Raw genomic sequence first — 22779 nt, forward strand, 5'->3', positions numbered from 1 at the left:
TAGTGGATGGCTAGCAGAAACAAAGCTCCTTGAGCAGAAATGGATAAAGAAAAGGGTATTTTTGAGTAGAAAGTTAAGTGTCAAAGCCCTTCAGATGGTTCTCTCCACAAGAATAAAGTTTTTTGCTCAAATACCACTTGAGCATTAAAAACTTGAAAAATATCCCCTTTTTAAAGTACAGATACAAAATGTGTCATCAATTTGCAATTAATCATGGGTTAACTAGGACACTCATGCGATTAATCGCGATTTAAAAATATTAAGCGATTGACAGCTCTAGTTTTTTCTGTTAAAGTGCTCATATTATGCTTTTTGGCTTTTCCCCTTTCCTTTGTGTTATTTCTTTTGTATGCATGTTATAGGTTTACAAAGTGAAAAAGTCCACCCAAAGGGATTTACCATCTCCAACAGAAAACACAGTTCACAAACTGCTCCAAACCGCTCTATTGTAGTCCAGCCTTTACTTCCATGACGAACGTACGTCACCTCGTAACACACGTTATAATGCTCGCTTAGCTGCTAGCGTGGCAAGCCCTCATGCTCTGCTTCTGACTGGCTTGTAGTTCTTACCTAGGTACTGCGCATGTGCGACTCCCGACAAAGATGGAATAGAAGTGTGATGCCTCACGCTGTAGCTAAAACGGAGAGCTCAACACACAGGGTGAAAAGTGCAGCTGCAGCAATTTGCAGTACAACAAAAATATGGTGTTTTATGAAAATCAAACCATGTAAACCTATTTTGATATGACCTAAATACAATTATGAACCTGAAAATGAGCATAATATGAGCACTTTAACTACTTTATCTATTTTTGGCATGTATTGCCATGGTATTCACTATTTTCTTTTTTTTTTTCTCTCTGACAAAACTGGTCCATCTGGAAATCTCAGTATAGCCTCAGCTGGCAGTGCAGTTCTCCATAAGTGGGGCAAGTCTGTTCTTGCAAACAGTAAGACTAGACAGCACTGCAATGGATCAGTAATGTAGAGTTGCTCTCAGCACCTGAGATCATTTCTGAAACTGATTAAACGAGGCTCCTGATGTTGCCTCTTAATTAGAAAATGGTTCAACTAATTTTACATGAATTGGTATGCAATCCCATTTGTTATTGCACTGACTGTACAATGTGCCTGTTTTCCTTTTTATTAGCCCTTGTCAGACACCGCTCTGCTTTGTGGATAGAACTCTGTGCCTGATTGAAGGACACTTGCAGTTTGAATCACCTGGGTCTCATTTCATTTTTGTTTTTTAAGGGAACACAATCCCCTATACACCACTACCCTGGCTCCCACCCCTTCACCGTCCCTAATGTGAGGGTGCATCTGTCTGGCTAACCCATCTGCCTAGGCTGTGTTGCTCCCAGTCTCTGTGGGCAGCCAGCTGCTCAGGGCCTTTGTCCCATGCTTACTCCCAGCGCAGCCCTTTGTCATTACCACACTTTGGCTGGGGGGAGGCAGAAGTGTGATGATGCTCCTTCCCCCTTCACAATTAAGCCATATGCAACTGAGCACCGTCTTTGTTGAAGGGACGCAATAACGGTAGGAGGATGAATTATTGAAATGATGAGCCCTCAGAAAAAGGGGTGTACTCCCTCTGCTTATAATCTGAAAAACCTACTCATGGAAAAGCCTCTCTTGGAGTTCAGAGGTTGATGTTGTGGATCTATGAGGTCTGAGCCTCATTTTGAGTCGTCAACCAACGGAGCATGTCTTTGTGTGACTCAGTAGGGTGAGGCTAGTGCGAAAGGCCGTCGTGACTCAGCACAGCATTGAGTATTGTTGCTTTCTCCTGTCAGAATACAGGGCTTTATAGAGAGAGCATCAGATGTCCAGCTCAACACATGTCATTCCCTTGCCTCATGCTTTCAATCTCTTCCTTTCTCTTTCTTAGCAGGATGCCTGCTAATTTATTCCCTGATTTCCATATGAAGGAAGCTGTGGGAGTGAATGCAGCAGCTAGCAAGAGTTCAGTGAAACATTCCTGATAATTCCTCTCTGTCTGCTCGGCATATAGGAGGGGAAGTCTCACTAAATCATTACAGTTGCTGTGATTTGTATCCCTGGACTATAAATCTCTTATTTGATTTATCTAAGCATGCCATTGTATAAAATGCCACGCTGTCTGCCATCAGAATCTTTATTTTCCATGCTGACTGTGTGTTAGTCACTTTGCCAAATGTTAGCATCGTTTCCTCTTTTGTCTTTCTTTTTTAAGATTCACCTAAACTACAGCCATAACACAACCACACTGTGCATTGCTTAATGTAGAAGGCATGTTCCACGTTAATGCTTCAGATGTGGAGTGTGTTTGATTTGGATTCAATCCCTCAATGCACCATTCATCCAGTGCTCAGCCTTTGCTATTAGTAATCTCTGGGTGTGTGCAAATTATGTTTGTTCTGTCTCACATGCACCAGTTTGGCTGCTAACTAAGCTACGCTCTGTCTCTATTCACAAAAATACACTGGGTGTGCATGATATCCAGGGTCTTTCCCCCATACTTTGGTCAGTTTGTGTTATAAGACCTCTATACTGCTCAGTTGCCTCTGCCTTTGCCGCCTCTGCCGTTCAGTCCTGCTGACTGCAGATTTTACCATATATGGTCATTCACTGCTCCCTGCCTGACAGCCTTCCAAGACCATTTCCTTCCTGCCTTGCCATTGGCTGCTTCATGCAGTGTCGGCACACATGTGAATTCTGGGATAGGCCGAAATATGAAGACCGGCCAAGATGAGAGAACTGGGTTGAAGTCAGATGTTGTCTCTGTCACGGTCACTCGCTGTATCCAAGTGCCATATTAGAATAATTAATTTAATGTGATAATCAGTATGCTGAAATACTACACAATATTTTTTATCCATTAATACAGCGCTGTGAAAACTGAGTGTTTTGAAATAATAAAGCATACTTTCTTTTTGCAGCAAACCTTAGAACAAAGCTGATGCATGTTTTTATAATGGCATATGATGTTTACAATGCACTGGGGAGACGGTAGGAAGATGTGGAGACACTGTGGACAAAAGGCCACCCTTCACAGGGAATACAATATCTACTCGGTGCAGTCTTATCAAAGAGATGACAGACGTTAATGACCCCTCTGATATTCATTAAATGTCTTGTCTTAGACATTTAAGAGTACTTGCGTGGACCTAATCACTACGGCCGTAGACATACTGGAACACTGATCCTGTGTCATCGGCAACCACCAGCCAGTGTTGTTCAGTTGCCTGTTAGAAAAATATGTTGCACTTGGATACTAATAACAGATGTGGTTATATACTTCCTTGGTCAGATACTTCCTAACTGGCAGCAGAGCAACCAATATAGTAGTAGTAAATAGTGGACTTGTCTTTATTAATTGTATGACCTAGATAGTTTCTGTAGTACATCTCTGTATAGGTATGTCTACTTTATCTCTTTAGCTATATATAGCTCAGGTTTCATCCTGTAGTGCACTGCACTGTATTGTTCCTGCCCTATCATACAGATGCAGAGACCTGTAAAAGTGGAAATTTCCATGGAGCTTTGAGCAGCACTGGACAGCATGCAGACCCTTTTACTGGTGTGCATGTGTGAATCACATGTTGTCCTGCAAGGAAAGGAAGTGTGCAGGCCTCTTGTGTGAATGAAAAGAATGTCCTCTACTGCCTTGAGGGATGTCGTTCAGCCATTTTTTTTGTGTGTTTCAGTGTTGAGCTTCGTATCTATGAGTGTGATTCACTCTCCTTTTCTGCAGTCTTACTTGTTGCTATGCAACTGGTTGTTTTCTAGGCGTCAGACATTCCTCTCCAAGAATACAAAGTTATGTTGTTAGTTATGGACATGATAGGTGTTTGACTGCTGAATTAAGCCCTGTGCTGTTGTTTTTTTTTTTTTGTTGCACTGATGCAGTAAAAAAAAAAAAAATCTTGTTCTGGATAAAATAATTTTAACTTCTACATAGTAAGTTTTACTTGGCATGCTTCCTATACCTGTAGGCTGGTTACTCGGAAATGATTTGTTTAGGCCCATTTTTAACCAAAGTGTGATGTTACTGACAGTCATATTCACCTGCCAGCCAAGGTCTTGATTGATCTTGCAAACCTGAAGCAGATTAATAAAAAAATAAAACTGGAGGATCCTCCTCCAGTCGACAAACCAAAGCACAAAGTAAAATGAATATTTATAGCAGATTAAACTGCTAAATTGGAGATGGTTTTCTTATTATCTAATTAACCAGTTTAGTTTTTTTAGTCAAATAATTTGACAAGGATTGACATGTTTTGATAAAAGGAGTCTTTAAGTAGAATCAGAATTGATTCAAATCTCAATACCTGCATCCAAGGGATGGAACTGTTCAGGTGAAACATCTGAACCGCTAGTCACAGTTCCTTGCGCCGTAGTGAAAGTTAGGTACCAAGTGTATGAGTATATGAATAAAGTAATGTTACTTGAGCCACACTATAATGTCCCCTCTCGCCAACACTTCAGCAACACAGATATTACAAACTGTATTTTTCTTGCAGGGGAACATGAAAATAGGTTATGTTGCACTTTATTTTTAATTTTTTTAATAACACTTTTCTTTTTGATAAAAAAAAAAAAAAATCCGTTCCACGTTGGCACAGGTTAACTTGCCTGCACTGCTCCACCCAGGTGATCCCACTGCAATGGGGTTTGTGTTACGAGCTACCTTGTCTAAAGCTTTGGTTGTTGTTTTCTGTTAATTGGCACTGCTAACAATTACAATGATCTAACTCCATGCAAACTGCATTCCTGCCCTGTGTATGATGTTATCTGATGTTTATGCAGGCTCGAGGCCATATCATCTTGTGTTTGCTCTTCAGACCCTGGAATTCCTAATTGTGTATATATCAGAAGAACCCGATTAACACCTCAAAAGGTGCTATATTTGACACTCTAGCGGCCCTCTTGCTCTCATTAGTCATACCCATACCAAAGCTGCCTGGGGCTGAGGTGTGGAATGTGTTGAACCCCTGGCTCGCTGGGGCTTCGTGGTTCATTGAAAATCAACTGTAGAAGCTGCTATTTATTCATAAAGTATAGCATCCTTTTTATGTGTGTGTGTGTGTGTGTGTGTGTGTGTGTGTGTGTGTGTGTGTGTGTGTGTGTGTGTGTGTTTGGGTGTGTTGTGTGTGTTTGTGTGTGTGTTGTGTTGTGTGTTGTTGTGTGTTGTTGTGTGTGTGTGTGTGTGTGTGTGTGTGTGTGTATATATATGTATATAGCTTATGCAGATGACTAAAGGGTGTTGATCTAAACATCGTGGAAAACTGAAACTGATGTACGAGGTTGCGTAAAGAATCTTTGCAGCATGCCTGAACTTGAGTTAACGTGTGGGATGTGCTGAGAAGTCTCTGTGTGTTGAGGTCTAAATGCCGATTGCTCCTGTAGGTGGTCTTAATCTTTGTGAGCTCTGTCAACCAAGCTTCTGCAAGGGCAGACATAAAACATGAATGTATGCTTCTCATAAAGGTTCTGTTTACATACTTCTAATTGCATGTATCGGTCAAATGTTTAAACAACGCTTCATCAGTAATGGTCAACATCTTTACACACCACATGGTTTGCGTAGTCAGTTTTGAGCTTCAGAGTTTTTCTGTACATTCTTAGTAAATATACTAACATGCCCTGGTCAGTCGACTCCCTTCTTCTCTTACGCATAAACCAGATCTGTTGCAATTACCCAGCACTGTTGTGTATGTCAGTTTACAGCATAATAGCAGCCAAGTGAACATGAAACCACAATGTTTCATTAAGTGTTTATGCATAGTATAACATCCACCCATTAGTACAGCATGTTGAAACGTTACAGGCTGTTTAACATAACAGAACTGGTTTGACAATGTTAATATTTTTTTTTAACTAGACTGAACATGATCCATAATACTTTGGATCTGTGAATTTTGTGAAAATAGTGTGAAGTAATTAGAAAATACAATAATAGTAATAACTTTGATCGCTGAGATAACATGAGGCAACAATTCAGCTGGCTCTTGATCAGACTTGTTTTTGCTGTTGCGACACCTGGTCATCAGTCTGTGTCCTTTCCTGCTTTACATCCTGTTCCTGCTGTCTTCAGGAAAAGTCCAGTTAATTCAGCTGTAATATACATCTCCACTGTATGAGATGAAATTGAATATGCGCATATATCATGTCTTCCTCATATTGCAGATATTTCATGTTTTGTGATCAACTAAATTAAAGTTTGAAAGTAGACTTCAGCTGCAGACTACAGGTCACCGGTCTCATATTTAATTGAAATGTTATCTGATACCGGATGGTGGCTCATAGATCCCTATTGACCGTAGTGTCAAAGTCTGCTTTCTTTGCACTCAGCTTCAGAGTAGATTTCAGGGTGTGTTCAGCAGTCGGGTGAGCTTTAGACAAGATCTTGTGATTTTCACATCTCTCTCTCTCTCTCTCTCTCTCACACACACACACACACACACACACACACACACACACACACACACACACACACACACACACACACACACACACACACACACACACACACACACACACACACCATTTTCACATACACTGGACTTTGATCTCTAAACTTGGAGTTGGAGTATGTGTCACAGCCAATCTCTGTCAGTCAGGTGACTGCATGGTTACAGGCCTAATATTTTCATATAGTGCCGAGTCTCCCTCTGATTTTGTCCAGCCATTGTGGGTGTGTACTGACCCAGTAAACACATTCATCTGTTCCGTCTCACTGAATATGCACAGACCACTGAGATAGGAATCATGTTACTTGGTGATACCAGCCACACCACTGTGATGTGCACTATAACCGCAGATCTGCAGGACCTTCTGCTAGGCTTCTTTATCTGCTCTAGCAGAGGCAGGGAATGCCAGGACCAATCCAGGACTGGACTGTCAATCCGAGGCCCAGACCACTATCCTCTGCTTGCCTCTGTTGTGTTTTATTTTTTATTTTTTTTCAACCAAAATCAAAAACTATTTGAGGAGACACCCTATCAGAAATATGTCACATTTTCAATCAGTGTGTCAGTTACTGTTTGCTGCACAACTGTATACGTTCATTTTTGTCTTATTTCCTGCTCTTTTGAAATTCTGAACATAAGTCATAGTGTGCTGCAGACAGTGAAATGCACTGAGAGGTTAAAAGGTCTTAATTTACTGCTCCCTGTATTCATCTCTCTGACAGTTCTGTCCTTTTTTGAAAGCATTAAGTCACATATAGTCATTCAGCTACATAAGCCATATTGTCATATTTGGGGTGAGCTGGTTCTCTTTGGAACTTTGTTCACTTTACTCACACCAGTAGCCCTGCTTTTTGTGGCCCAGTCTCAAAAACGCAAACCATTACATGACATGCAGTTGCAGGTAACTGTGGATTGGAGTTGGTGTAAAATGGCCATCTGGCCAGTCTAGAAACACTGTAATGAATGTCAAATGTAGTGCTTCTTTTGGTCAAAAACATGCCCTGTACAGTCATTGGAAATCCCTTAAGCATACTCTGCGCATGCATGCTTGCATCTATTGTTTGGATGAACATTAGTACTTGCTTCAAGTGAAGTTCTCATGAAGTTTAAGTAAGTTTTGGTTGTACCTCTTACTCATTACTGAATATACAATTCTTAGATTTAGTTGCTCTGTTGGCAGTAACTGAGTCTTTTTTTTTTTTTTGTATTTGGAAAGCCATAATGCTTTAAATAGGGCTGCAGCAGCAGGACTCTTTCCACAGTAACTGACGACATCTCTCCGGTCATGTGGTGGTACTTGAAGTCAACACAGACTAGGTGTGTCTCAGACACCCATTCACCACAGCATGGGTCTGTCAAGTCACCTCACCATGTAGCAAGAGCACCTTGCTAATCAGCCCCTTACATCCAGAGGTCAAATCAAAACAAAATCCAGCAGTAGGCTGATTTTAGGAGGATGGAGGTGCGTGCGTGTGTGCGTGTTGTCCATTAGTTGTATAAGCGGGTTATGTAAAGGGCACAGTTTAGTGTTTGATACAGGGTTACTGTCTTAAAGTAAGGAGATGCTGTGAAAAACTAAGCATCTGTTGGCATTGGTCTACTGTATGACATCACAACTAATAACTTTTCTTAATTACTGCTGGTGGTCCAATAGGGGCTAAATCTAATCTGTTTGCTTGTATGTAGCACCAATAAAACCCTAGCTTCTTTTTTGCCTCAGTGATGGAGTGACAAACCAAGGCTGGTGATTCTCTGGCGTTGGGCAGTTAGGTTTGTTGGGCCATTTTAGAAGACTAAAAATGTAGTAAAAGAAAAAGAGAAATTCTAGTCTTCAGAACTTGGCAGGAGATATTTGTTGGGCTGGGATTTCCCCTCACATCTGAAGAACTTTCTGACGCCACACAGTTGCTCTTATTCATAAAGTACCCTCCCCCGAATGTGTTGTCATTTTGGCTAATCAAATCCCCAACTCATTTCCAGTATAATTTGTTCCGTCTCCAAACATTTCAAACTATTCATAGATGGGTTTGTGGTTTCTTTGAATGCACTCATCTCATCACTTTATCAAAGAGACTTCCAAATCCTCAAATTAAAAAAATATTATCGTATTACATTCAAGAGTTTTGCCACAACAACAAAATCAGTGTATCTTTTGATGGACGTGCAGTGAATTCTGCCATGTTGCCCCTCAGTTCTGATTCTCTGCTTGGGCTGCGTCTAATAAAAAAATCAAAGCACCTTTTCTTAGATGTTGCATGTGTTTGTGTGCTTAATTTTGCATGTGGGATTTAGGATGATACTGTAATTGACCGGTTTCATGCTCACTCCTCCAGCATATACAGTGTTCTCTGAGCAGGACCAGACCAAGACTAATCTCAGTACTCTGTGTTGGTTATCTTTGTCTTTACAGACGGGACGCATTGACAAAGCCTACCCCACAGTGTGTGGTCACACAGGGCCGGTGTTGGACATTGACTGGTGCCCTCACAATGATCATGTCATCGCCAGCGGCTCTGAGGACTGCACAGTGATGGTAAGGTTTGACACACCATTTACACCTGAACTCAAACCACATAATTGGGGAAAATGCAACACCCATTATTGAGCTAATAAGTAACAAGAGACGACATGTTTTTATTGCGAAGGCCGGGCTGTTGTAACTCAGGGATGGGTGCAGACTTTACCCTCTGGATTAGATTAGACTCAAATATTCGTTGTAGGAATCAGAGCTGTGGAATGATTTAGCTGTTTATTGAGCTGAGGTCACAGACTTTTTTGAGACTGCAGTTGTACTAGTTTGTCCTTATATGGACCGTGAAGGGCTGAGATTGGTGTGCTGCCTGTTTACTTTTGCTGCTACCACTTCCTCACCTGAAATGCCTGACTTCCTGTTAAACCCACTCTGAATCAATGCCATGTTTAGTTCATGTGTGCAGATGTATAAGCCATGTAATGAAGAGAAGGAACCATCAATGGTTCCTCTCTTCATAGCATTTGATCTTTTGAAGGAAAAGCTCACAGCCTAAACTGCACTCTTGGTGATGTTTAGTATAGGGGGAAGTGGGCGGTATAACTGCAGACTGGTAAAGATATGCACCATGATGTGGATTCTTTTTTTTTTTTTTTTTTTTTTTAAATAAAGAATGGATTTTAACTGTCACATTAGGTGCATAGTGTAGATCAACTGTTTAAAACATGAACATACAGAACTCTTTTATACTGAAAAAAGCAAAAATTAGCATGTTAAGAAGGAAGGTTGCATAGATGGAGACTACAGAGGTAGCGCTTAACAATGGAAAAAGGGATACTTCATTCATAGTTTGGACATGGCTTGGTGTGACAGAAAATGTAAAGCATTAGAATGTAAAATATACAAGTGACAGGAAAACATGGAACCTTTTTATCACCTAAACCTCAAACATGTCCGCAAATACTACTGTTTTTATCAAAATGTCCTTCGACACATGTAACTTTAGTGGTCGTAAAAGAAAAGGAAAAAAACTACTTCTGCGGTCGTGTAAAACAAAACAAAGCCAAACGCACACACGCAACGCAGACAAAAACTGAGGGAACTGATAGACATTACCTATACAATATATTTTTTTTAAATACCACTTCAGTATTGTACTATTTATTGTGATAACAAACCTCACTGTATTTTGCTAAATTTGACTGTATATCCCATCTGTCACTAAATCATATGCTGCTGTTGGCAACTGAACTTAGTCACTGCTGCCTCCCTCAGGTTCCTTGTTGTAACTACAATGTATTGCTGTCTTCTGTGTATTAATACAGTTGGTAGGGTGGGGTTGAATCTTTGAGAATTTATAATTTGGTTAAATACGAGGGTAAAAATGATTGTCCCTTCAGCAGGCTTCATTGTCTGTTCCTGACCTCGATCCTGTTCATGTCCCCCACAGGTGTGGCAGATTCCTGAGAATGGCCTTGTTACTTCCATGTCTGAGCCATTGGTGGTACTGGAGGGCCACTCCAAGCGCGTTGGCATCATCACATGGCACCCAACAGCACGCAATGTCCTTCTTAGTGCAGGTAAGAGCTCTCTCCCTGTCCTTAAATCTACAATACTAGCGGAAATACAATCATGGTGGCAGCTGCCTCAAAGACAAAATATTACATCTGACTTGAATGCGCCGCTGTCCTGCTCACCTTTTACTTCACTCTCGTCAGGTTGTGACAACCAGATCTACATCTGGAACGCGGGCACGGGAGAGGCAGTGATCCGTCTGGAGGACATGCACCCTGATGTCATTTTCAACGTGACCTGGAACCGCAACGGCAGCCTTATCTGCACTGCCTGCAAGGACAAGACCATCCGTGTCATCGATCCCCGCAAGGAGGCGATTGTTGCCGTAAGCAGTTTTCAGAGATTTATTTGTCATGCAATTTTCTCTTTTTATATTCCGTTGTAGTATATGAGAAGTAAATATTACATTTGGTGCAGCAAGATGGGGTTGCAGGTAGTCAGACTGCTTCAGCTAGAAGGCCTGGGTTCAGCAACTTTGTTCCCTTAATATTGAGTATGACACTGAATTATCACTGGATTTAAGTTCATTGCAGCATAGCGGACTCTGACCCTAGTCAGTGAAAGTGAAGTGAAAACAATTAAGTTTAATCTAAATGAAATGGTTTGTGTTGCCACTTATCTTAAAGTAGAGCTTACACTAAAAAAAACACCAAAAAAAAACAGTAGTTAAAGTAAAAAGTGGGCATAATAATAAACCACCCAGGAAATAGTGACTAGAGCCCATACGTGTTGTGTTGACCTGTAAACTACACTTGACAGGAGAAGGAGAAGGCACATGAGGGCGCTCGACCCATGAGGGCCATTTTCCTGGCTGATGGCAACGTCCTGACCACAGGCTTCAGTCGCATGAGTGAGAGACAGCTCGCCCTCTGGAACACGGTAAGCTGCTTCATGTATCCTGACTGCACTTCATTGGTTCAGTGATTATAGGTTCTACATTTTACACTATTATTATATTATCAATTTATGTGAAATGTAAATCTAAGAGTTGCCTTAAGAACTTGCAATACTGGATTTCTACCATAGTCTTTAGATTGTTCAGAGACCAAGTGTACCGTATATAAATGAAAATGGTACACACAAGTTAAAAATAAACACCATATTCACAACTAAGAAATCTTCTACATATTCACAGCTATTAATAGTACAACCATTTAAGGCTAACAACAACTTCATCCTGTTTTTTGAAGGCCATTATCTTTTCCTCTGCACTATGTTTCTGTATTCTTAGTCTCTCCAACAGAACTAATTAATCAGCATGTATCATGTTTTTTTTCAGGATAACATGGAGGAGCCCATGACTGTTAATGAGATGGACACCAGCAACGGAGTGCTCTTGCCCTTCTATGACCCAGACACCAGCATTGTTTACCTCTGTGGGAAGGTAGGTTCCCTTTTTGAGCACTCAATAGTTTCATTTCCACATTGGTGAATACAGAAATAAAACCCTTCTTTATTTCTTGACAGGGTGACAGCAGCATCCGTTACTTTGAAATCACGGACGAGGCTCCGTATGTTCACTTCCTCAGCACCTTTGCCACAAAGGAGCCCCAGAGGGGCATGGGCTACATGCCCAAGAGGGGGCTTGATGTCAATAAGTGCGAAATTGCGAGGTATGCTAAGATGGATGGCTAATCATCATCTCTAACACCAGAATTTGTTTTGCGTTATGATTTTAGTCAGTCAGAGATAATGTGGAGTTCCTAGCTTCACCACTTGGTGGCAGAACATGATCGTGACATAACTGTGAATCTCTATAGGGACAGTCCACAGTAAACCGTCCTAAAACACTATCTGTTGCCTTTGTTGTTTCATAATGAATTGAATTGTCGGTAATTGATCTGAATTTGTATGTTGCCAGGTTCTATAAACTGCATGAAAGGAAGTGTGAGCCTATCGTGATGACTGTACCAAGAAAGGTGAGTCCTCGTCTTAAATGCACACAGCTACCAGACCTCGTGTTGAATCGCAGGCAGCCGAGTGAAGCCTTGTCTTAAAACGTGCTGGTTGCAGAGTTTTCCTCACAGCTTGTCGCTTTGTCCTTCCCCGTCAGTCGGACCTGTTCCAGGACGACTTGTACCCAGACACATCTGGACCCGACGCTGCCCTGGAGGCTGAGGAGTGGTTTGATGGCAAGAATGGAGACCCCATCCTCATCTCCCTCAAGAATGGCTACGTCCAGGGCAAGCACCGCGAATTCAAGGTGGTCAAAAAGAACATTTTGGACAGCAAGGTGACCAAGAACTCAGAGAACTCGAGCCCTGCCAACAAGTCTGCCTCCTCAACTCCATTGATTGTGAGTATTTGCTTTTTCTAAGATCTCCAGAGTGTCTGATAAATGAAGTGCAGAATTACATTAGTCAATTTTCCACTAGTAGAGCTGGGCAATATGAAACCGATCACACTATCCATTAAGAAGAGGAAGTTAATTAATTTGTTGACTATTCTGCTAATTGTTTCAGCTCTAGACTGCATGGTATTGGGAAGTCTAAGTGAAAATGTAATTTAATTATTTATCTAAAGAACACGACAAGGTATATAAAAGACTAAGAAGAACGAAGAAGTTTTGTCGACCCCACCAGACAATCCCTCACGTGATAGTCATTACTAATATCTTTCCCAGCCAACCTTGTCACTCAGACATCAGTCTGTCTGACTCCTGACCGCCACCTCCATCTCAGTCATGAATGCACCTCACCACTGGCTTCGTGTCTGTGTAGCTGCCTCTGTGGGGCTCAGAGTGTTAAGCAAACCAACTATATATGTTCGAAGCAAGGCAGATGCTGGCAGTCTTCACAAGGTGGTTTGTAGATGTTGTTCAACCCACTCGCTGTCCCACAAACTGAGGGGTCTGTTGCTGCTCTGGGCGCCTGCTGCTGGGCGTCCTGCCGCACCTCACCCACAACACAGCCACCCGCCTGGGACCCAGCCCATGTGTGTCTCTCTGCAGTCCTGCTCTGTAATCACAGCCCACTGGGCTCCAGCACTGGCGAAACATGTTAACCCTCAGAGTACCAGATCGTGCCACATTGCATATACAGTCCAAGGCTCTAGGTAGCGGCTTTGAGACGGAAAGTGTGTTGTGCAATATTGTGATGTGCCTTAGGTTTGACATTGGTTCAAACTTTGTTTCACAGCAGGGCAGTTGTTGCGCGTAGAGCAATGTGTACAAAGATGCTAAATAGTCTCACTCGTCTCTTTGTGTCTCCCACAGAAATCTGAAGCCAAGCTGGAGGAGATCTTGAAAGAAATCAAATCCCTCAAGGACCTGGTCAGCAGTCAGGAGAAGCGAATCATCAAACTTGAAGATCAAATGTCCAAAATTGCCATTTAGGGACCCTATACCCAACCCGCTACAATTCAGGACGTTCCATTGGCTGGGGGGGTGGGCGGGGCCAGTCACTGCCTATCTCAATGACAGTGTTTCGTCTGAGGGCCTGCCTATCACCGACCCCTAGCAACATTCCAGATGAACTTTTTCTTAGCCAGCCCCCGACCCTCAGTTTAACACAGGTGGAAAAAGGACATGTGACAAATTTAGCAGAAAATACTCTTTGGTTTTTGGTGACAAAGGACTCCATTCCTTTTATTGTGTGGCGGTTTTTATTTTGTCTACTTGTATAAAAAGGTTTTTGCATTTTCCTTTGCATTTTTAGAAGTACAGTATGACCAAGACCATTCCAATATCAATAGTCCACATTTGCCATCAGATACCCCAATTTTAGTTTTAAGTAGGTATCCGTGTTTCATGTAACTATAAGCCAAAATTATAATGTTGCCAAATTGTACCATTTGTTTACACCTCCTTAACAGTATTTCTTTCTCTCTCTTTGTGGGAAGAGTCAAAATGTAAACGGGGACCCTCTGTGCAGTAGACTGGTTGTGTAAGGAGGTCATTAATAATTCACTATGAAATTAAAATAATTTAAATAAGTTGGATGGCTAGGGAGATAGACATCTCAAACTGTAAGTAGGAGGAAATACAATTTTAGATTGAAGACCCATTTAGCTGCCACAGTCTACACCAAGCCACAGTCATTACATATATGACAATGTTCGCCATCTGTGTTGAATCTGCACAAATTTACTCTTGCTTTCTGCCATTCCTTCTCATTCCTGTCGCTTCCCGTCATTCTGACTGTGGACAATAGTCCACATAAACATGCATTCCTTTCCGTCTTGCTTCATTAACATGCACTGTGTGCTTATTGGAGAAAAACGACAAACATTCCACAAATCTCATTGGCAGTTCTTGGTTTCAGGAAAAACTATTTCTAAAAAGTTCCTCCTTCTGTGAACACTCTACTGTAGTGACTCGGTTGCACTGGTTGGTTGTTATAGTGACATCTACGTGCTGCCCATGAAAAGACCAAATTTGTTGATTTTCAACCTCAGCTCTGCTTTGTTTTTGTGAGCGGTTCCGGTCACCGACATCTGTGTTCAGTAGCCACGGGCTTTGCGCAATTTACAAGTGGAGTCAAGTGTAGTGGGATTATTTTCATGTCACTGTTCCTTTGCATTAGATACCATCTCAGATCCGTATCTTTTGTACAAACTAAACCGGAATTGACATGAAATGACACCAAGTAATCACACATTGACTTGACTATTTAAAACCTTCTGGTGATAAAACTGGAGATTGCTACAGGAACTGTTCATGATAGACCTTAAAGGCCTAAGTTGTTTGTGAATATGTGCCCCCATGTCTCTGGTCTTTTGGGTACTTGTCAATCTGGATGTTCTTGCTTTGTTTCTTATTGGGGGTTATGGGGGATGTCCAAGACTTGCCTCTAACTTGGATGAATTGAATAGTTGGCTTATTGCGTCACTGTTAATTTTAGCCTGTTTCTTGTTCCAGCTGTGCTTATATCCCTCTTAGTACTTCCACTTTTTTTTATTTTTTTTTATTCCAGATGCCCCTGTTCAGTATAGTTATCACAAAATTAAGGAACCATTGAATTGAGTTTTCCATTGGGAAGCTGAGACGGGTAGTAGTTATTTGCCTTCAATATTTGTTACCACTGTAAAGACCTGAAAGTGCCATAGAGGTGACCATGGAAGTGTTTGTAGGGGACTGTTGTGAGAGTAGATTTGTGTAGTAGATGGAAGAGTCAATAGGTGCCCGGATTTAAAACCACTTTAAGGTGCTATTCTCGGTACAAACACGATGTTCAAAGGACCCTGCTCCTAAAGTACTGTGTCAGACACCTGAATGACGTCATGAAGTCCTGTCAATCCATCCCACAATACACCAGGCAGCATTAGTGGTCAGGGTTTGTTATTAAGCAATGTGCCCCTGGCATGTTGACACTTTCACCTCCGTACGGGTATTCAAAACATCTTCAAAAATGATGTCAAACCGAGAAGCCTTTTTGAGTCATCGTGGCTTCGAGATGCAATTAGAGCAGCGAGTCGTAGAAGAATAGTGACGGGAAATCCGGAAGAGTGCTACAAAAATGTGTGTCCGACACAAATTATACTGCCCTATCTTGTATATCGGACTGCCACTCAGAGGATTCTTTTATAGCACTGTTGGCATGAGAGCGAAGTTTTGAGGAGTAGTGAATAGAGATCCAAAGGGACACTGTAGGTTGGAGAAATGTGCAGATGTATGTTTGTAATTTAGGTCTAGAAAACTGAGTGAAAGCTGCGTAAATAATGACCATATTTTCTGTATTTTTTTTAAAGTTTTATTTCATTTTTGTTCTGTGGTTGTGCTGAAGAGGGTATTTGTGTGGGAGGTGGGTTTTAAATGTTTCCCTTTGTCTGTGTTCCCTGAACCTTGCTATAATGCATAATGAGAAAAGCAGATCGGGGGTCATGAATAGAAGAAAGAAAATCTGACACGAACCAGGATTAAGCCTCATGTTGGTCTGCTCAGCATTTTTGTTCATTATTCTTGCTTCAAGTATCAAACATTGATTATAAGAAAAATTAATAAACAATTTTTAAAATGGCATCATTGTATAGTTTGCATTCAGTCATTACTGTTTTGAGATTTGTCATTTTTTGACTTTACTGGAAGGTTTTTAACCGAAAGATCTGAGCCTATTCTCTTGTATTGGCTGGCCCTAAGTGTACTGGTGAACAGTTATACAATAGCTGGCTAGAGATTGTGAATGGAGTGTACTAACAGTTGTAGTGCTATTGTGTTTGAGTCAAGAACTGTTGTAAGTCACAAAGAAACCGTATGAAGAATCTCTCACTCTAGTTTATTTGTTCTTGAACCTGGATAATTGCTACCTTTTTCACAAAATGTCATGCTGACCAGTTGTAATATCAACATCTCACACCATCTGTCAAAATAACTGAATAAAATGAGAAAGGAGGCATCAGCAGCCTTAAATAGACAACCTGCATATTTAGAGACGTATCCAGAGATAAGTGCTGCTAAAAGACCATGTAGTTCATATGTTCGCTCTGTACGTGTGTTTGGGGATGAAAGGGGCTGCTTTCTCTGCGCTGGTCTTGTGTGCCCTACAGGCTGTAATCAACGGGGACTAAATTAGAGAGGACTCAGTGGGAGGCAGAGGAGTCTTGGGACTCGCCCCGCCAAGTACAGAAATACCCATTCCTTTAAAACATGGGACTCGTGTACTGACTGCAACATCTTTGCAGTGAGTTTCAAAGCAGAAAGCTCAGGCTGAGTTTAAGTCTAACAAGTTGTGGTGAATTACACTTTCATACAAAATAAAGACCCAATCCAGGGACAGTTTAGCATTCAGCACCCCATGCATGATAACCTGCACAGAATCACTTCTCTGGCTGTTCCCTCTATCATAATTCAGAAAAAGGTTCAATCCTACATGGATTTGCAGTGAGAAAAAAAAAAAAAAAAAAAAAAAAGAAAAAAAAAAAAAGAAAAAAAAAAAAAAAAAAAAAGGAGAAGAGAAGAGGGGGGGGTGGGGGGGGGGGAAAAAAAAAAAAAAAAAAAAAAAAAAAAAACAGGGGGGGGCCCCCTTTTTTTTTTTTTTTTTTTTTTTTTTTCCTTTTTTTTTTTCTTTTGCACTGTGTTTTGCTGTTCAGAAGATAAACCTGGGATAACACATTCTGTAAGTATATATCTATATTTGTAAAGAATTTAAAGTGGGTGTTATCAAGAAAGTAAAAGATATAGCCAGATTTTCATTTATTTCAGAACAGTGTGTATCCAAACTGACATGTTGAGTCAAATTTTTTAAATCTTCTCATCTATTTGGTTCATATTCTTCAAAGTTAGTTCATAAAACTAACATGTAGTGGTGGAATGTAACTAAGTACATTTATTCAAATACTGGAATTTTAAGATACTTGTACTTCACTTGAGTATTTCAATTTTATGCAACTTTATAATTTTACACCACTACATTTCAGGGAGGAATATCAACTTTATAATCCATTACATGTAATTAATAGCTACAGTTAGATTTGCAGTTCGTAAGATATGGTGCATTGTTACAGATTAAACTACCCAATCGAATATAACTTAGTTCAAATTATCTTTAACTCCACAGCTGTAATATTTTTTTTAAATAATATATAACAACTGATAACAGACAACTATTTTTCTGCATTAAAAGTACTTCTGCTTTTGATACTTTAAGTACATTTTGCTTATAATACTTTATTTTACTTAATTAAGATGTAAAATGCAGGGCTTTCACTTGTAATGGAATGTTTTTACATTGTTGTATTGCTACTTTACTTTTACTCAAGTAAAAGATCAGAATGCTTCTTTCAATCCTGCTAACATCAATGTTTCTATTTAAATTGTCATTGATGTAATCATTGTTTATCCCGTATGTTTAATCTCAAGTATTTTTTTTAGTCTTAATGCCAAGACCTGCAGGTTACCGAGTGTAGACACTGATATTGTTACATTTAAGAATATGCTTTGAGATGGTCTAAACTCTGCCAGTGGCTCCATCTTTGCAAATTTGTGTTGTCTGCGCAAGCATTGTTATAACATGCTTACATGTATTTTCATTTTATGGTCAAGACTCCAACTTTAAAAAAACAACAACTACATATCAGACTGAATTTGAGGTAAATGTGTAATAAATACTGGCCAAGACATGTAGGACATTTCTGTTTGTTGTAAAGATGCTGCCATAAAAACATGGCACCTTGGGTTTGAAAATCTTTTTGTAAATGAAAGTAAAATCTAGAGTTTGAGACATTAAGCACTCAAATGTCATAGAATGGATTAATTGCATATGTGGTGTCTGATGGCCTTCAGTTGGAGGTAATGTGGACCCTTCAGTGAAATACAGGAAGTGTATTTATGGCTGTAATTATGAGGATTTAGGGGGCAGGGCTGTCCTATAGCTGTACATCCAAGGATAAAGACCCAGCCTACATGTGGTCCAGCAGAGTACATACGTATGTACTGTATGTTCGACCACACAGGGAGGGGGGGGGGGGGTTCACACTGTGTATTGTAAATTGGAGCAGCAGTAGGTTCACTATAGCATGCTGCTGATTAGAAGCTTGTCTTTACAGCTTAGCACTGTGTAATTATATATTCTAAATGGTAACAGACTGAGCACTCTACCACTGGTTTCCTTTGGTAAAGCTTACTTCACTTTGAGAAGAAGAAGGACGGATAGAGAATAATGGAAGAAAAGTAATATTTGGTTAGGAAGTTTATTCAGTCAGTGAGTTGTCCTGTCAGTAAATGCAGGTTTTTCTGGAAGCAGAAATATCTTCACCAGGTCTGTGCTGCTGTGGGCTGGTGTACAGCAGCTGCTGCCCAGTGTAAATATAGAGGCCACAGCCACAGGTCTCCCACGCCTCTGCGCTCCCCTTGGAATATAGCTTCCTCCTAGCTTTGGTGTGGTGGATGGGTGGCCTCCCTCTACTTTACAAATTATAAGGCCTTCAGCAAGAAACTCACTGTCTCCACCCCGAGTAAGTAATGGCTACTCTGCTGCCTGCTAAAATAGATCTGGTGCAAGATGGGGAACGACAGAAAGCCTAGAAAACAGTTACATTTCAGATGGAAAAAGCCCTTAAAAACAATGTTTTTCTCGGTATGTCTGTTGCATGAAAGACTGCTTGACACTAGTTAGTATAGTTCGTCCCAACCTGAGAGTTGAGACCCATCAATGGGTCCCTAGAAAAATATAAGGAGTTACGAGATTATTAAAAAAGATAGGAAGTCAGAAAAAAAAACAGGTCTGCAACACAAATTGTGTTTTTATGACTTTTCTCTAATCTTTGCTTTTTACAGTTGCGAACTCAGTGTGACATTTTTCACTTCAAAGAAATTGTTTAACATTGAGGTTTATTGCTGAGAGTTAGATGAGAAGATTGATACCACTCTCATGCATGTACAATAAATAGATAGCTGGAGCTTAGCATAAAGAGTGGAAACAGGGAAATAGCTAGCCTGGCTCTGTCCAAAGTTTAAAAAAAAAATACACCTACCAGCACCTCTACAGCTGGAGTTTTGTCACCTTGAGAGAGAGACTCCAGAAAGTCACCGCACCAGGTCGCAGGTCGCCAATAAATAGTTACAGCACACAAATCCCTTTAAAACTTTTAAACAAACTGGAAGAAGTGTTCATTAGTGAGCTTTATGGTGCTGATAGATGGATTATGTAACATTTGGACAGAGCCCGGCTAGCTGTTTCCCCATCTCCAGTCTTTTGCTAAGCTAAGCTAAGCTAAGAACCTCCCGGCTTTAGCCTTTAAGGGGTCTCAAACCATAGTGGATCCCTAAAAGATTACATCTGGAACTATTCCTTCCCTTTTGATTCTAAATTCAAGATAGCTATTATTGTTGTTGCAGGACAGAGAAGATGAAGTCCCTTTTGGTTTTTCTCATCACCTGTGTGACCCTGCTCTCACGGTGTCACGCTACTCCTCTGTTCTACAACACATCCGTGGACGGCAGCGGTGATGAAGCGGAGCTAGAGCTCCTATTTCCAACCTCTTTCTCCACTCGAGCACCTGTTCACATCTCCACTGCTACCGGAGCTCCCACCCTCACCAACACCATCACCAACACCATCACCACCACCATGATACGCCTGAAGGACTTCGTCTTTACCCGAGTAGTGGACTTCCTGCAGGAGAATCTGCTCATCATCATCGTCGTGTCCTCTCTTCTCATCGTCATGGTCTTCATCATCTGCTGTGCCTCTGCCATGAGTCATAAGAGAAAGCTGGAGGCCTACAAACCCCCTCCTCATCCAAACAAGAAGTATGTGGCTGATAAAACAGGCGGACGCAACAATTCAAGCGAGATCCAGGAGAGGCCGTACGCCGTCGACCATGTCAAGAGGGTCCAGACTCAGAGCATGGCCTCCCCCAAACACCTACGCGTGCCCTCCAAGGCTCTGGTGGGAGAGAGGGGTAGAGACGTCAGGTCGTCACCTCGCCAGGACGTCAGAAAGGTCAGGGAGGCAGAGGAGGTGGAAAAGCGGAGAGAGGAGCCCAAGCACAAAGAGCAGCCCAAGCGCAGGGAGGAGGTGCAGCAGAGCTCCAGCCCCAGCACCAGCTCCGCTCATTCAGTGTGCACCTGCCACCTGAAAAAGGCCCACCACTAAGGCATGTTCAAGCCTGATGTTTGCATAAGAGGGAAAATGTTGCAACCATGCAAAAACAAAATCAGAAAGGTTGGTTATACCGCACACATTGTGATTCAAATCTGAAATACCTTCTTACAACTGCCAAAAAGAAAATGTATTTGTGAGGCTCATGCCCTTATATGAAAAAAAAACAGTTAAATCTAAATGTTCATGAAAATATGAACTAATGCCTGATGTAAAAATGAAAATGATAGAAGATATGTGACTAGAAATCAAAATACTGAATTGTGTTGCTACATTCGTTGTCCTTAGTCTTGCAGTGGCCAACCAGTTGTTGTTTTTTTAATCAAGGATTACCACAGAGTCCCAGCCGCTTAATATCATATCACTGTGCCGATGAAGTAGCATCACTTGAAACCATGAAATAAACCATTTTCTCATGGATATGATTTTTGTTAGAGGAGAAAGACAACAACAAAATGATTTTAAAAATAACAAATGGGCAGCCTGTAATTCCCCATCCTTTCCAAATAGAAATGACAAAAATAGTAAGTGTTAATGTGTTTTTAATACAGAGATGTATGATTCCATATGCCTGCCTAGACAGAGGAATCTCCTCAGTATGTCCTGCTGTACGCCGTGGCATCTTTTCAGCAGCTAAGAGCTTTGGCTGAACCAGTCTGTTATCTAGAGATAAATCTTTGCTGCTGTAGATAAAGCAAAGTGAGAAGCCAGTAAACTTGATTTGTTGGATAAGAAACAAATAATCTCTTTATATTTACATTCATATTTACTTAATTTTGTTTGCATAATGTTATTTTATGTCATAGCATATTGTATTTTACATTAAGAGCCTAATTCTCAAAGCTTTACACCAAAAGCACAATTTACAACTGTGTTATTTCTGGGAAGTAAAAACATACATACATACATACATACATACATACATACATACATACATACATACATATATATTGATTACGTGACATCTGTCTACATGTGGTTGATCATTCTGATCTGCCTTCAACATTAAGAGCAGTGTTTCATTGGTGTATAAAAACTTTGTGAATCAGTTTTTGTTTTTAAAAGTAATACTTATGTATAAGATAAATTATGGGTTTTGTTTTTAATGTAATAATTTGTAATGAGTCAAATACTTGAGTACAGGGATAGATAGCTGGCCTGTTTTGCTGGTGTAATAGATTTAACTTTGACTCATGGTGGCTAAAAAAAAAAGTACTGAGAAGGGTATATTTGTCATATTCATCTTATTTTCTTTTATTAAAAATTCAGATTACACTGGAGATCATTTGTATAAACTCTCCAACTCACTGTCCCGTTACTCAAGTTAATGACTGAGCATCTAAACCAATGACTTCTGTCATGTTTAACTACTCTTTAACCTCAGATTGTTGTCCTCAGATGTTTTCACACAGGTGCTTCTTCTGTGAGTTTTATTGTTTACAAAATGGCAGTTTTGTTTTTCTTATGTTGAATAAAATTGTTGATAATGATGCTTCTGTCATTATTGAAAACAGTGCAAACCTTGCGTGAAAGACAAACGCAGCCCCTGAAGAAACCTAAGATTAGATTGGTCTAAAAAAAGATGCTTACTATGTGCACATTATTTTCAACTCGGGAATCTGTAATTTTGAGCTGCATACACTCAAGAATCATGGGTAACTATTTTTAAGGTAATTACCCAAATGACAGATTTGTAATATCTGCTCTTAGAGGCATGAGCTGTCTTCTAATTTAACACACA

The 22779-nt window shown here is 40.6% G+C and overlaps 2 protein-coding genes across 5 annotated transcripts in view; both read left to right on the plus strand.

The window, feature by feature from the left end:
* The window catches only part of LOC120560931 (coronin-1C-A), a 44936-nt gene extending 29666 nt beyond the window's left edge, over nt 1-15270 (plus strand). For all 4 annotated transcript variants that reach the window (XM_039803821.1, XM_039803822.1, XM_039803823.1 and 1 more), the window contains 9 exons: nt 8866-8988; nt 10376-10505; nt 10644-10825; nt 11260-11379; nt 11780-11884; nt 11968-12113; nt 12362-12419; nt 12554-12796; nt 13715-15270. In XM_039803821.1, the coding sequence (XP_039659755.1) occupies nt 8866-8988; nt 10376-10505; nt 10644-10825; nt 11260-11379; nt 11780-11884; nt 11968-12113; nt 12362-12419; nt 12554-12796; nt 13715-13834 (1227 nt within the window). In that variant the 3' untranslated portion in view covers nt 13835-15270. The remainder of the gene's footprint in view (nt 1-8865; nt 8989-10375; nt 10506-10643; nt 10826-11259; nt 11380-11779; nt 11885-11967; nt 12114-12361; nt 12420-12553; nt 12797-13714) is intronic.
* A 2218-nt stretch (nt 15271-17488) lies between these two features.
* tmem119a (transmembrane protein 119a) lies at nt 17489-22528 on the plus strand. Its single transcript, XM_039803826.1, has 2 exons — nt 17489-17552; nt 20273-22528. The coding sequence occupies exon 2, from the start codon at nt 20283-20285 to the stop codon at nt 21030-21032; it is 750 nt and encodes a 249-aa protein (XP_039659760.1). The 5' UTR covers nt 17489-17552; nt 20273-20282; the 3' UTR covers nt 21033-22528.
* Nucleotides 22529-22779: the final 251 nt, after the last annotated feature.

This window comes from Perca fluviatilis, chromosome 6 (assembly GCF_010015445.1).
Source record: "Perca fluviatilis chromosome 6, GENO_Pfluv_1.0, whole genome shotgun sequence".
Lineage (NCBI taxonomy): Eukaryota > Metazoa > Chordata > Actinopteri > Perciformes > Percidae > Perca > Perca fluviatilis.